General features: G+C 58.9%; 1 protein-coding gene and 1 long non-coding RNA gene across 10 annotated transcripts; one reads left to right on the top strand and one right to left on the bottom strand.

The window, feature by feature from the left end:
- Nucleotides 1–5,675: 5,675 nt before the first annotated feature.
- Nucleotides 5,676–9,311, bottom strand: LOC123382799. Its single transcript, XR_006591769.1, has 2 exons — nucleotides 7,852–9,311; nucleotides 5,676–7,132 (listed from the first exon to the last, which is right to left on the bottom strand). It is a non-coding gene; the product is annotated as an uncharacterized LOC123382799 (long non-coding RNA).
- HAPLN2 (hyaluronan and proteoglycan link protein 2) lies at nucleotides 6,481–12,349 on the top strand. Of its 9 annotated transcripts, none has more exons than XM_023247671.2 (8): nucleotides 6,481–6,953; nucleotides 7,899–7,969; nucleotides 8,309–8,367; nucleotides 10,374–10,485; nucleotides 10,700–11,053; nucleotides 11,191–11,307; nucleotides 11,435–11,617; nucleotides 11,820–12,349. In XM_023247671.2, the coding sequence occupies exons 4-8, from the start codon at nucleotides 10,398–10,400 to the stop codon at nucleotides 12,098–12,100; spliced, it is 1,023 nt and encodes a 340-aa protein (XP_023103439.1). In that variant the 5' UTR covers nucleotides 6,481–6,953; nucleotides 7,899–7,969; nucleotides 8,309–8,367; nucleotides 10,374–10,397; the 3' UTR covers nucleotides 12,101–12,349. The 9 variants fall into 9 exon arrangements, with proteins under 9 accessions (XP_023103439.1, XP_023103435.1, XP_023103438.1 ...); XM_023247667.2 differs by having other exon boundaries at nucleotides 8,267–8,367; XM_023247670.2 differs by lacking the exon at nucleotides 6,481–6,953 and adding an exon at nucleotides 7,142–7,754.
- Nucleotides 12,350–12,768: the final 419 nt, after the last annotated feature.

The raw sequence follows: 12,768 nt of genomic DNA, 5'->3' as shown, positions 1-12,768 counted from the left end.
TTATCAGAACATAACTTAAAAAATTTTTTTTAATGTTTATTCATTTTTTGATAGGGACAGAGCGTGAGTGGGGGAGGGGCAGAGAGAGAGGGAGACACAGAATCCAAAGCAGGTTCCAGGCTCTGAACTGACAGCACAGAGCCCAACGCGGGGCCCGAACTCACAGACTGTGAGATCGTGACCTGAGCTGAAGTCGGACGCCTAACCGACTGAGCCACCCAGGCGCCCCTTGGAAAATAACTTTAAAGCAGCAAATGGGTACAGCCCAGAGTCAGTGCTGAGGGATTTGGCACAGAGAAGAGAAACATAGAGGAAGTGAGCGTGGCCCTGGGATTACCGACTCGAATTCCTTTCTGTGTTTCTGGACTCGAGTGAAATCCTCAAGGTATTGGGTTAATTTTCTGTACTGCGTTTAAGCTCCCCCAGCAAAGCCTGAGGGCTCATGAATGCCTGAGTCACTTCTCTTCCCCAGCTCTTGTCACCCCTTTTTTTTCCCCCTGCAGATAAAACCTGAAACTGGGGTGCCTGGGTGGCTCAGCAGGCTAAGCGTCCAACTCTTGGTTTCGGCTCAGGTCATGATCTCAGGGTTCGTGTGCAGAACCTGCTTGGGATTCTCTCCTCCTCCTCTTTCTGCCCCTCCCTGCTTGCGTTCTTGCTCTCTCTCAAAAATGAGTAAGTAAATAAATAAATGAAACAAAACCTGAGAGCGAGCTCAGACAAAACAGCTTGTGGTCGCAAGTACAATGTGGGGCTTTGAAAAGCCTGTATCGCGAGCACTGGCATGTTTACAGAACAGCCTCTGTTCACTTTTGTTTCCGGGTGGAAAAGAAGGCGCCAGGTCTCAGTTCTCCTTAGACCCAGATGACTTCCTAATCCCTCGCCTAGGCAGTCTCGTTTTTCTACCTCATTGACCCAGTTCGCGATAATAAACACATTACAACCCTCTGCGCACAGCGCTTTGCTATTGAAAACTAATGGTTTTTATAATGGTGGTTTACAGTTTTAAATGCCATTTTCACAAACATTATCATATTTGATCCCCGCCGTGACCCCGCGTTGGGTGTAGTTGTCCCTATTTGCAGGCAAGCCAGCGGAGGGCCAGAGGGCACACAAAACGGGGATGGAGAGAGAGGACCGCGGGCTCAGGGGGAGACAGGTGTATCCCAGAAACGCCACTGCCACCTGAGCTTGGTACCGTCCTCCTCTCCCTTCGGGGTCAAGGCCTGAACTCCAATCGCTGTCTCCCCAGTGCTTCTGTGGACCTTTTCCTGGCCTCATGTCCCCCCTGAAGGGGCCTGAACCCCGAACGCGGAAATGCTGGCCTTGGGGTGGGGTGAGCCCGGAGGGCGGGAGGGGGCAGGCGCCAAGGGGCCCTCTGTCCTCCGCAGCTCTCGGCCACCTCTAGAGTCACCCTGGAGAAGCACAGTGTTCAGGGGAGCGGATGCATCCACATCTGGGTTGCTTGTTTTCTCTTTGTTTTATTTATTTTTAGGTGCAAAAGGTGATTTTATTAAAGCACAGGGAGGACCCTGGGCAGGAAGAGCTGCCCTTTTTTCTATTTTTAAAGTGCAGTCCTTCCAGAGACCTCAGTGGAAAAGCAGTGGGACCGGTCCTGCAACGGATGGCGTGGGAGACCCCGCAAGCTCCCGCCCCCAACTCCCCGTCTCGGAAAGAGACTTTGAGAAATCGGGACTCCGCCCCCTGCGCCCCGGGCTCGCGAGAGAGCGAGGGTCGTCCCAAGGGCGAGCGGACACCTGCGCGCGCCCCCTGCTGGCCCTCGGGCGCCCTGCACGCTAGCACCGCAGCCCAGACTCCCGACTCGACTCAACCCACGTGATCCCAGTCCTGGAAGTTTGGAAGGACAAACAAGAAAATGTTCAATTTACTCTATGTGGTGGGATTGAGGGAGATTTTCATTTTTTATGTTTTGATGTTAAGTTGTATACAATTAAGTATCATCGTGTGATCGTGTTTTTAAAAAGCAATAAAAGTTGCCTTCCAATGGAAAAATTGATTAGTCTGGGATTCATTTTGGCTTCACTGTTACATTTAATTCTCTAAGATTCCTGGGATTGATTTAGTTTATGGAGAGGGTTGTGGCTCATATACATCTATATTTTTTCCCTCAAGATGTCCAACTAGTTGTCCCAACCTGTGGCACCGTGAATGTCCACCAGGGGGCGTCAGGGTAAATATGCTGCAGTCACCCACTGGGACACCATTCAGACCCAGAATCAAAGAGGGAAGCTTTATGTCCCATGCTGATGGGACACATGGCATGCACTATTAGGCGAAAAGAGCAAGGCAGGGAACAGCTCCTAGGATATGATCTCAAGTAGATTTAAAAAGAACATGCAGGGCACCTGGGTGGCTCAGCAGGTTAAGCATCTGACTTCCGCTCAGGTCATGGTCTCACGGTTGGTGGGTTCGAGCCCCCCCGTCCGGCTCTGTGCTGAGGGCTCAGAGCCTGGAGACAGCCTGCTTCCGCTTCTGATTCTGTCTCCCTCTCTCTGCCCCTCCCCCACTCACACCCCGTCTCTCTCAAAAATAAAAAAATAAAAAGAAAATAAGAACATGCAGGGGCACTGGGGCGGCTCAGTCGCTTGAGGGTCCAACTCTTGGTTTTGGCTCAGGTCTTGATCTCACTGTTTGTGAGTTCAAGCCCTCCATTGGGCTCTATGCTGGCAGCATGGAGCCTGCTTGGGATTCTCTCTCTCCCTCTCTGCCCCTTCCCTGCTCTCTCTCTCTCTCTCAAATAAAGTTAAAAATAACTTAAAAAACAAACATTGATTTAACTCATTAATGAGGGAACAAGGCAAAAAAGGAATCTCAAAGTAAGATTACTAATTTACATATGAGACTGGTCGACTTTCTAAGGCAACCAAACTGAAACACTTTTATGGTTAACTTCTGTATTGGGCAACAACAGCCGATTACTTTATCCACTTCTGCGGGTTAACCACCAATAGGACGGAACTGTAAATGTCTGGTTGTGGACCATTTATCAAGTGGACTAACAACAAAGGTACATTCTCCAGGCGAGTCCGGTGGCTGTCAAGCAAGCTTTTGACGATGCTCCGGAGTGATACCAAAAAACCACCCGGAACACGCACTTGTCCGTTTACCTTTTCCAAGTTTGGAGGAATTATTCTATCACAGAAGGGAGGAACTCCTCCAGCTTTGGACATAAGCTACCTGGGTTACCCAGTGGCTAGATGACCTCGAACAAGTTACTAACCTTCTCTGGACACTGGTTTCTGTGTCCACGAGACGGGAATGATGCTGTGACAGTATATCTCCCGTGGGAAAGGATGGGAGCTCTGGGATGGGGCTCGCTCTGTAAATTATTCAAATTCTGGTCTGAGAATGGTAGATGGGTACGTCCTTCTGGGTTTCAGTTTGATCCACGGGAGCCTGGGAGTGGGGGTCTGCACACGGTGCAGTGGGACCTAGCCTCGACCAGCTGGGCAGAGAGCACAAGCAGGGGTGTGGGAGAGCCCCAGGCCCCGCACCATGAGAACGGCTGATGAATTGGGAGTCGGGGTCTCAAGGTACTTGCAGGAGGTAGTTGAACAGAAATACAGTTTCAATGGTCCACTCGTGGGGCGCCTGGGTGGCTCAGTCGGCTGAGCGTGTGACTCTTGATTTCGGCTCGGGTCACGATCTCACGGTTCGTGAAATCGAGTCCTGTGTCGGGCTCTGTGATGACAGCGTGGAGCCTGCTTGGGATTCTCCCTCTCTCTCTCTGCCCCTCCCCCTCTCAAAAATAAACAAATAAACATAATAAATAAATAAATAAATAAATGCCCCCCTTGAACACAATGGCAAACAGACTATTAACAAACAGAATGACAGGTGACATGACTATTAAAAAGTAAAATACAGGGGCGCCTGGGTGGCGCAGTCGGTTAAGCGTCCGACTTCAGCCAGGTCACGATCTCGCGGTCCGGGAGTTCGAGCCCCACGTCAGGCTCTGGGCTGATGGCTCAGAGCCTGGAGCCTGTTTCCGATTCTGTGTCTCCCTCTCTCTCTGCCCCTCCCCCGTTCATGTTCTGTCTCTCTCTGTCCCAAAAATAAATAAACATTGAAAAAAAAATTTAAAAAAAAAAAAAAAAGTAAAATACAATTGTAGGGGGCACCTGGGTGGCTCAGCCGGTTAAGCGTCCGACTTTGGCTCAGGTCATGACCTCGTGGTTTGTGAGTTCAAGCTCCGTGTCGGGCTCTGCCGACAGCTCAGAGCCTGGAGCCGCTTCGGATTCTGTGTCTCCCTCTCTCTCTGCCCCTCCCCAACTTGTGCTCTGTCTCTCTCTGTCTCTCAAAAAATAAAAAATAAATGTAAAAATAAAAAGTAAAATATAATTGTCAAATCTTTGCCACCATGAAAATAGCTTCTAGATGTTTGTCTTTTACTGTTCTCTGTGCTTCCTGCCATTTGACCTAACCTCACCTCCACCAGACATCACCCCCAGACTGGGAACTTCCATCCGTTAGCGTTCTCTGCACACTGAGGCCCTTCAGAAAACTGTCATTTTATTTTTAACGTTTGTTTATTCGTTTTGAGAGAAAGACACAGAGAGAGAGACAGAGAGACAGAGAGAGAGAGAGAGCTGGGGAGGAGCAGAGAGAGAGGAAGAGAGAGAATCCCAAGCAGGTTCCACGCCGTGAGCCTGGAGCCTGACACGGGGCTCGATCCCACAAACACGAGATCATGACCTGAGCCGAAATCGAGTCGGACGCTGAACCGACTGAGCCCCCCGGGCGCCCCCAGAAAATAGTTTAAATGGATCGCAGTCCCGTTGTTCAGGTGAGGACACAGGCCCAGTGAAGAGGCTGCGCCCCGGGGATACACAGCCTGCAGCAGAATCATGACCGGTACCCAAGGCCGGCTCAGATGCAGGCTCAACCGTGCCCCGCGGCTGTAACGTTTGGACCCTGGAGCTCTGTCCTGCACACACAAGGCAGGTGTCTGTCTAGCTGGTGGGTACATCCGTGGCCAGGAGCGGAATCCAGGTGAGGGGTCGAATTGAGCAGAATGCTGAGTTGAGCACTGCTGCCTTTTGTCTCTCAGGGAAAAGCCAGGGACAGCCATGCCTTCTAAGGCTCTGTCCGCTCTCCTCTGACAGCCCTCTGGTGCCGTGAGAAGGTTTCCGCACAGGAGGAGCTCCCCCTGCCCCCCAGCAGGCCCTCAGAATAGACAGGGCTGATGGACCGGAACACTGGCCAGGTTGGGTGAGCACCAGGTGACACCCCCATTCCATTCCCTTGAGACTTTGCCGAGCCAGACAGGAGCTGTCCATGTGGCCAGCCCAGTCCTCCCCCTGGACACGGTCAGTCCCAGTTTCGAGGTCCCGGTCCTACTGAAGTGGGCACCGGGACGCCCACTTCTCAGGAGCCCCAAGCTTTAAAAGGGCTCAAGACACTGAGCTCCATCCAGGATCTCCAGGTGGGGCCGGGCCACCGAGACGAGGAACAGTTTCCTGCCAAGGCTCCGTGGGGCCTCTGAGGCACGGAGGTGACGTCCTCACGCTCCGCAGACAGACGGAAGTACAGAGAGTGGGAGGCAGCGGTCCTGAGTGGAAAAAGTGCCTTTTCCTGAAGACTGACGCGTCCCCAGCCTCCTCCCTACCTCCTCCCACGGGGATGCAGGGATCCAGCCCCCCAGGAGGCTCCGCCTGGGCCAGAGAGAAGCGTGGCCTGGGGCTCGCAGGGTGGAGGAGGGAGGCAGCTGTGTGTGAACCTCGCTGGAAGGAGACGGGGTCCTGCCAGTCACCCACAGCCTCTCCCTGCCACCGCCTAAAGGGCTGCCTTGCCAACTGTCCTCATCCCTCATGCAACAGTCAACGGGACCTGCTTGTGCGCAGCAGGGATCAAGAAGCTGGTCGCCGGCTGCCTGACGCCAGGTCTGGGTGCTCGAGGAAGAGAAGTCAGGGCTTGGGCGGGCTGGTTCCCGTCACCTTGCTGAGTCTGCGGCAGCGGGTGGCAAAGACCTCGGCCCAGAAGAGCGAGCCCAGCAGCCAACCCTCCCGGTCTGCTGAGTGTCTGGCAGACTGAGGACCGGGGGTGAGAGGACCTCGGGCAAAGGGAGTGCAGTCTGGCTCACCGCACATTTCTTCCGGGCCGTCCCTTCCCCAGCTCCATCCTCAAAGGGCTCTTTCCGCCTCCATCAACTGTTTCCAGGCCTTCCTCCCTGCCAAACTCAGCCTCTCGTGGGTTCACACACCTGAGACTTGCAAACCACGGTTCAGAAGCGATCTGGGGAGGCGGGAGGGCAGGCCGGGGGGGCCTGGGTGGTGGCAGAGCCGCCGTGTCCCCCTCCGAGCCGCTGCAGGGGGCTGTTTGTCTGAGTTGGGTGTTGGCCAGTCAGATGCGCGGGATCGGATCCGGGTGTCCTCGGCCTGAGACAGGGGCCGTTTGTCCTTTTCCTCTGGGAGGAGGAGGGAAGGGCTCGGGACGGGGATGGTGATGCAGGACGGTGGAGACTGTCCTCCAAAGCCCTGAAGGGAGCAGGTGGCGTGGGCTCCCTGTTAGAAGATGCGGCCCCAGCGGAAAAGCCCGCAGCCCGCGGACTCGGAGAATCCGACTGAGGCTCCGAAGAGGGATTGGCGGGAACAGCAGCAAGTCCCAGCCTCCACAGCTGCCTTCCGTGCGGGCTTGGGCAAGGCCCTCTCTCACCAGGTCCTCTTGGTCGGTGACTGAAGAAGCTGGGCGTCCTGAGGTCCCCTCCGGTTCCCAAAAGCGCGCGATCACAATATTGCAAAGCTGCTGATGAGGGGTTGCCGGGCAGACAGAAAGTAAGGCTAAGAGGGACCGGAAGCTGGAACCTTCCTAAATGGCTATTTCCGGAGAGAGTCGTCCCTCTGCCCTGACAGCAAACAAAAAAGAAACAGGCTCATCCTGGGCGTTGAAACGTTCTATATGCTGATCCGAGGCTTAGTTCCGTGGCGTGTACACTGGTAAGTGCGGTGAGCTGTCCACTGGAGGTCCCTGCTGCTTGTTGGAGGCAGATTGTACCTCGACAGAAAGGTCCGGACTGGGCGTGTGAACTCCAGCCGCTTAGACTCCAGGGGGCGCTGTGGAGAAGCGTATGTCCTCCCAGGGAGGTCGAGGACCTCCCTTCTCCGGAGCACTGGCACTAGGAGGAGGCGGGACAAATAAACCGACCCCTCTTTTGGAGAGCTCTCCGAAGTCCTTCTCGGAAACTCCCGTTACCCTCCCGGGCGCAGAAAGCCCTCCTGCCTTCGCTCCCAGTGCTATTCCCACCACGCGTTCTGCCCTCCACGGGGCGCCGCCACCCCTGGCCTCACACCACATCTCTCCCGAGGCTTGAAGCCTGGCGTGGAGGGGACCCCCCCCCTTTCAACCTTCTCACCAACCGCTCTCCCCGCCCCCACTCCCCTCTCCCTGGGGATGTCCAGTCCTGTTCTGAGCCTGCCCCTACCCCGGCCCTTTTTCCGGTGCTGTGTGCCAGCCGGTCCCGCATCCCACATCCCCAGCTGTTGACATTTCGTTGCCCTTGCCCACAGGATAAAGAAAGGGCCCCTGTTATTCAACAATAGGGGGAAAGACAGAGACAATGGGAACTTGTGCTTCCGATGGGGTGGGGACGGAGCGGGAAAGAACAGACAGACGGACAGACAGGGGGCTGGACCGAAGGGGTCAGGTTTCTTGAAGCAGCTGGAGGTCCTGGAAGTCTGGGTCCCACCCTGAGAGCCTCCTCCCACAGGCAATGCGCACCCAGGCTCCGGAGGACAGAGGTGAGGACTGGTTGGGGGAGGGGAGGGTGCTGCTTGGAGGAGGCCCTCGGGGGAAACCGGAGACAGCGGGGGCTTGGCCACAGGTCCTCGAGCTCACCTTAGCTCGTCCGCACACCCAGCGGCCGGCATCTTCATACCCATCAGGCAGTCTGCTCCTTCTCTGGCCCTCGGGCATCAGGAAGAAACGAGGCACCACCTCCTCCACGTTCTTCCAGGTAATCCTTCCCGGGTGCCTCCTTTACTGCATCCCTTTGGGGGTCCCCACCCCTGGCCCCAAGCGCCGCATCTTCCCCAGGCCCAGGACCGTGAGCAGTGCGCATACAGTGCCGGGTCACGGGCTGGACACAGGTCACTTAGCCTGGCTTAGTGGAGTGGCGAGGGGAAGAAAGCTCTCGGCACCTTGGCTGCTTCTGCGAGCTCAGGGCAGAAGCCTTTCCTCAAAGGTGCAAGAGGAGGGACCCCGCTGATCAGGCGCCCAAGTCCCAGGGCCCTGAAGTGCTTGGGTCTCGCAGGGGCCCAGGCAGCGCCTTCACCGGAACCTCTTCCTGGAGCAGGACAAGACGCCGCCAGTCCCTGTCGCTCCCGTCCCCGTGAAGAGAGCGACTTCTAACAGGTAGGCAACTGGGGCTGTCGGCTCTCTGGTTCTCTGTCAGGGCTACGAAGAGGGTATGTGTGCGCCTGCTTTCAAGGACAGAAGTACGGACCGGTGGGCTTGAGCCTGACCTCAAATACGCGTTCAAATCCCAGCAAACCCTCCTCTTACCAACTGTGCGACCTCCCTCAAGTCTCCTAGAATTTGTGCCCTTTGTCTGAGCATGCGTAAAAGGGGCTTCGTACGTACGAGGGGAGGGCCGGGCGCGCTCTCACGCAGGTGCGTCGGCGTGGCTTCCCACCCGCCCTCGGCCCACGCGGCCCTCCCGCCCTGGGCGCGTCCCCGGCCCACGCACTTGCCCTCCAACCACCGCGAGGCCCTGCGTGCCCGGCCCGTTTCTCCCGCCGCCAAGGCCTTCGTTTGCAGGAGGAGGAGGGGCTCGGCTCCACCTCTTCCGACTCCAGCTCTGTCTCCTCCTTCTCCCTCCCGGCCGGCTCTCCTTCCCAGAATCCTTCGTGTGGGCTCATTCACTAACACACACGCTTACTTAGCACCCACTGTGTGCCAGAAGCGAGGCTGGATGCTGCGGATAATAGCTAACACATACATGGCGCTTACTGCATACCAGACACGATTTTGAGCACTGTACACGTTACTTCAGTGAGGTCCATGGGAATTACTACCCGCATTTTACTGATGAGGACTCTGAGGCCGAGAGAAGTTAAAGAACTCGTTCAGAGTCACGCAGTTAGCACCTCGAGGAATCAGGTTTAGAAAATGAGTCAAGCTAGGCTAAGGGGTCCTTAGTCCAACTTCTAAAAAATGGTCAAGGTGATAAAGAACAGATAGAATAAGGCAGGGGGGAAAAACTGGGGGGCCTGGCTGGCTCAGTTGGCCGAGCACTGACGCTTGGTCTCAGGGTCGTGAGAGCTAACCCCATGTTGGGGGTAGAGCCTACTTACTAAAGTCAAATAGATTTTTTTAAAAAGAAGGGGAAAATCTGGGGCGCGTGGGTGGCGCAGTCGGTTAAGTGTCCGACTTCAGCCAGGTCACGATCTCGCGGTCCATGAGTTCGAGCCCCGCATCAGGCTCTGGGCTGATGGCTCAGAGCCTGGAGCCTGTTTCCGATTCTGTGTCTCCCTCTCTCTCTGCCCCTCCCCCGTTCATGCTCTGTCTCTCTCTGTCCCCAAAAAATAAATAAATAAACGTTGAAAAAAAATTAAAAAAAAAAAAGAAGGGGAAAATCAACTATTGAAATAGACAATTGTGTTCGGAATTAGTTTTTATAATTTTGTAATTGCCAGAAACCTCACTGATACGGCCTACACGCGCATATGTATTAAAATTCACACTGTTAATTCAGTGGCTAATAAAAGTCCTTCTAAGACCAAGTGTCCAGGCCAGTGTGGTAGGCCACAGTGCACTGCCGCCGGCCGGGGAAGAGGAAGGTTTTCCCAGAGGCGGTTTGGCCGGCAGTGACGCCTGGGAGAACCAGGTGAGAGTGAATCTGGGCACTTTTGGAGCCAGAAGTGTCTGGAAGACTGTGCAGAGGGCACAGCGGGTGGGAGGCGACATTGAAGGCACGGTGAGAGGCTGGATCCCAGAGGGCCTTGGAAGCCCTGGCTAGCAGACCAGACTGTATCCTTAGGGCAAAGGGAGCGACTGCTTTAAGCAGGAGAGTGACAAGGTTTCGTTGGTCACTCTGGCTCCGCTGGCGGGTAGCGCTGGGAGAGGAGAGAGCCGGCGGCCGCAATCGCGCTAGGCAATCCGGGTTTCAGGACCCAGATGGGATGGCCCCGGGGAGGGGTGGGGGAGGGGAGGCGGCGCCAAGTCTGGCCCTGCGGTCTGAGAGGGGCGGCCCAGCAGGCCTGGGGGAAGGGAGTTTGTTACTGCCCCTTTCCCCATCACCTTTTGCCCCCAACAGCCCCCTTCTCTGCCCTCACGCCTTCCAGCTGGACCCCTCAGGGATCCCTGATAGATGGGAGCTCATCTCCAACCCCACTGCCTCCCCGCTTTGTGCCCCGCAGACGGCGCTGGGCTGACTCTCCATCATGCCAGGCCTGCTTAGTCTCCCAACATTCTGCCACTTCCTTCTCCCCTGGGGCCTCGCCATCTTCCACAAAGCGCTGGGGGACCTAGGTAAGCCCTCAGCCCCGCCCAGACTCTGGGGAAGGTGGGGGAGCGGCTCCAGGGGTGGGTAAAGTGGATAGGGCAGCCGTCTGAGGTGTTCAGGGAGTGAGAGCCTTTGCTGAGTGCGCAGTGGAGGGGGGGCGGGAGTCTGGGGAGCAGCGTCTGGACGGGCACCTGCAGTGGGGGTCAGGGGGTTCCTGCCACTGTGGCCCCCTCTGCTCAGCACCCCACCCCGGCCCCCACTACCTCCTGCCCCCCATCCACGAGGTCATTCACTCTCGTCGTGGGGCCACGGCCACGCTGCCTTGCGTCCTGGGCGCCCCGCCTCCCAGCTACAAGGTCCGCTGGAGCAAAGTGGAGCCCGGGGAGCTCCGGGAAACGCTGATCCTCATCACCAACGGCCTGCACGCCCGGGGCTACGGGCCCCTGGGGGGGCGCGCCAGGATGCGGAGGGGGCATCGGCTGGACGCCTCCCTGGTCATCGCGGACGTGCGCCTGGAGGACGAGGGCAGGTACCGCTGCGAACTCATCAACGGCATCGAGGACGAGAGCGTGGCGCTGACCCTGCGCCTGGAGGGTGAGGCCCTTGGGTTCCCGCCCCCCTCTTCTCCTGTGGGGCTCTGGCCGCCCCAGCTCGGGTCTCCCGGGGTCCCCCAGCCCTCTCCCCCGTCTGCCGGCCCTCCTCAGGCTGTCGGCGTCCCCCCCCCCCCCCAGGTGTGGTGTTCCCGTACCAGCCCAGCCGGGGCCGGTACCAGTTCAATTACTACGAGGCGAAACAGGCGTGCGAGGAGCAGGACGGGCGTCTGGCCACCTACGCCCAGCTGTACCAGGGTGAGCGCCTGACCTGGGCACCGCCCGGGCCTGTCGGGGCTGTCACCCGGCTCCGCGGGGGGCGAGCTCGGGTCAGGTTCCTGCCGGGACCCCTCTGACCCCCGCCCCGTCTCCCCCTGCCCGCCAGCGTGGACCGAGGGCCTGGACTGGTGCAACGCGGGCTGGCTGCTCGAGGGCTCCGTGCGCTACCCCGTGCTCACCGCGCGCGCCCCGTGCGGTGGCCCGGGGCGGCCCGGGATCCGCAGCTACGGGCCCCGCGACCGGAAGCGCGACCGCTACGACGCCTTCTGCTTCACTTCGGTGACTGCAGGTGAGCGCGTGGGCGGCGGTGGGGGGTGGGTGGGGGGGGTGACGGGGGGCGGGACCTGGACCCGCGTGGTCCCTGCGTCACTGCGCGGGCCGGGCTCCCGCCCCCGCCTCCCCCGAGCCTGCCTCGGCACCCCCACCGCTGCCCAGCCTCGGTCCCGGGGAGGCTTCGGCCGCGGCGGGGGGTGACGCGCCCCGCTCCCCAGGCCACGTGTTCTTCGTGCCCGGGCGGCTGACCCTGTCTGAAGCGCACGCGGCGTGCCGGCGGCGCGGGGCCACGGTGGCCAAGGTCGGGCACCTCTACGCCGCCTGGAAGTTCTCGGGGCTGGACCAGTGCGACGGCGGCTGGCTGGCGGACGGCAGCGTGCGCTTCCCCATCACTTCGCCGCGGCCGCGCTGCGGGGGCCTCCCCGACCCCGGCGTGCGTAGCTTCGGCTTCCCGCGGGCGCAGCAGGCGGCCTTCGGGACGTACTGCTACTCGGAGTAGGGCCGCCGCGGCCCCCGTCCCGCAGCCTGCCACGGTCGGGGTCCCGGGGTCCCAGGGTCCCGGCCGGGCGGGGGAGGGGAGGTGGCGGCGCCCTGCGAGAGGGGGGACACCCTTCCCCCCGGACGCTCGCACCCGGACCAGCGGCCGTTCGCGCGCTCCCGCGGCCGCTGCTGGGGGAGGGCGAGCGCCCGGGGCATTAACCCACTTCTGTCCACAGCAGTTAAGTAACTTGAGGACTTCGTGTATAGAGGCGGGGCGGGGGCGGGGGTGGGCACGGGGTGGCCTTGGGCCCATCCGGCCGACCACGCTCCCGGGGAGACAGTCAGAGGTGGGGCCCCTGCCGCTGGGAGCGAGCCTGCCGGAAGGCGGGGGTCGCGAGGAGGGGGCCCCAAAGGTCGAGGGGGACTGCGGGCACCGCGGGCGGCAGAACCCGGGGACGACGCGGGAGAACGCGGGGTGCTGTTGCGCCGGGCGCCACGCGGGGGCGCCACGCACCCACCGGAGACTGTGGTTCAGATCTGCCCGAGCGCTCCAAACCCGCAGGCCTGCCCGCTGGGCACCACGGAACGAGCAAAGATGAGCCTACACATATTTCACAATGTGTTTGTATCCTGCCAGTCTCCTACCCTGTGTAGGAAACTCATAGCGTTGTTCCGCCGACGGGAAGC

The sequence above is a fragment of the Felis catus genome, chromosome F1 (genome assembly GCF_018350175.1).
Source record: "Felis catus isolate Fca126 chromosome F1, F.catus_Fca126_mat1.0, whole genome shotgun sequence".
NCBI classification, from domain to species: Eukaryota; Metazoa; Chordata; class Mammalia; order Carnivora; family Felidae; genus Felis; species Felis catus.
The sequence above is the reverse complement of the archived record's forward strand: the minus strand, read 5'-3'. Positions and strand labels throughout refer to the sequence as shown.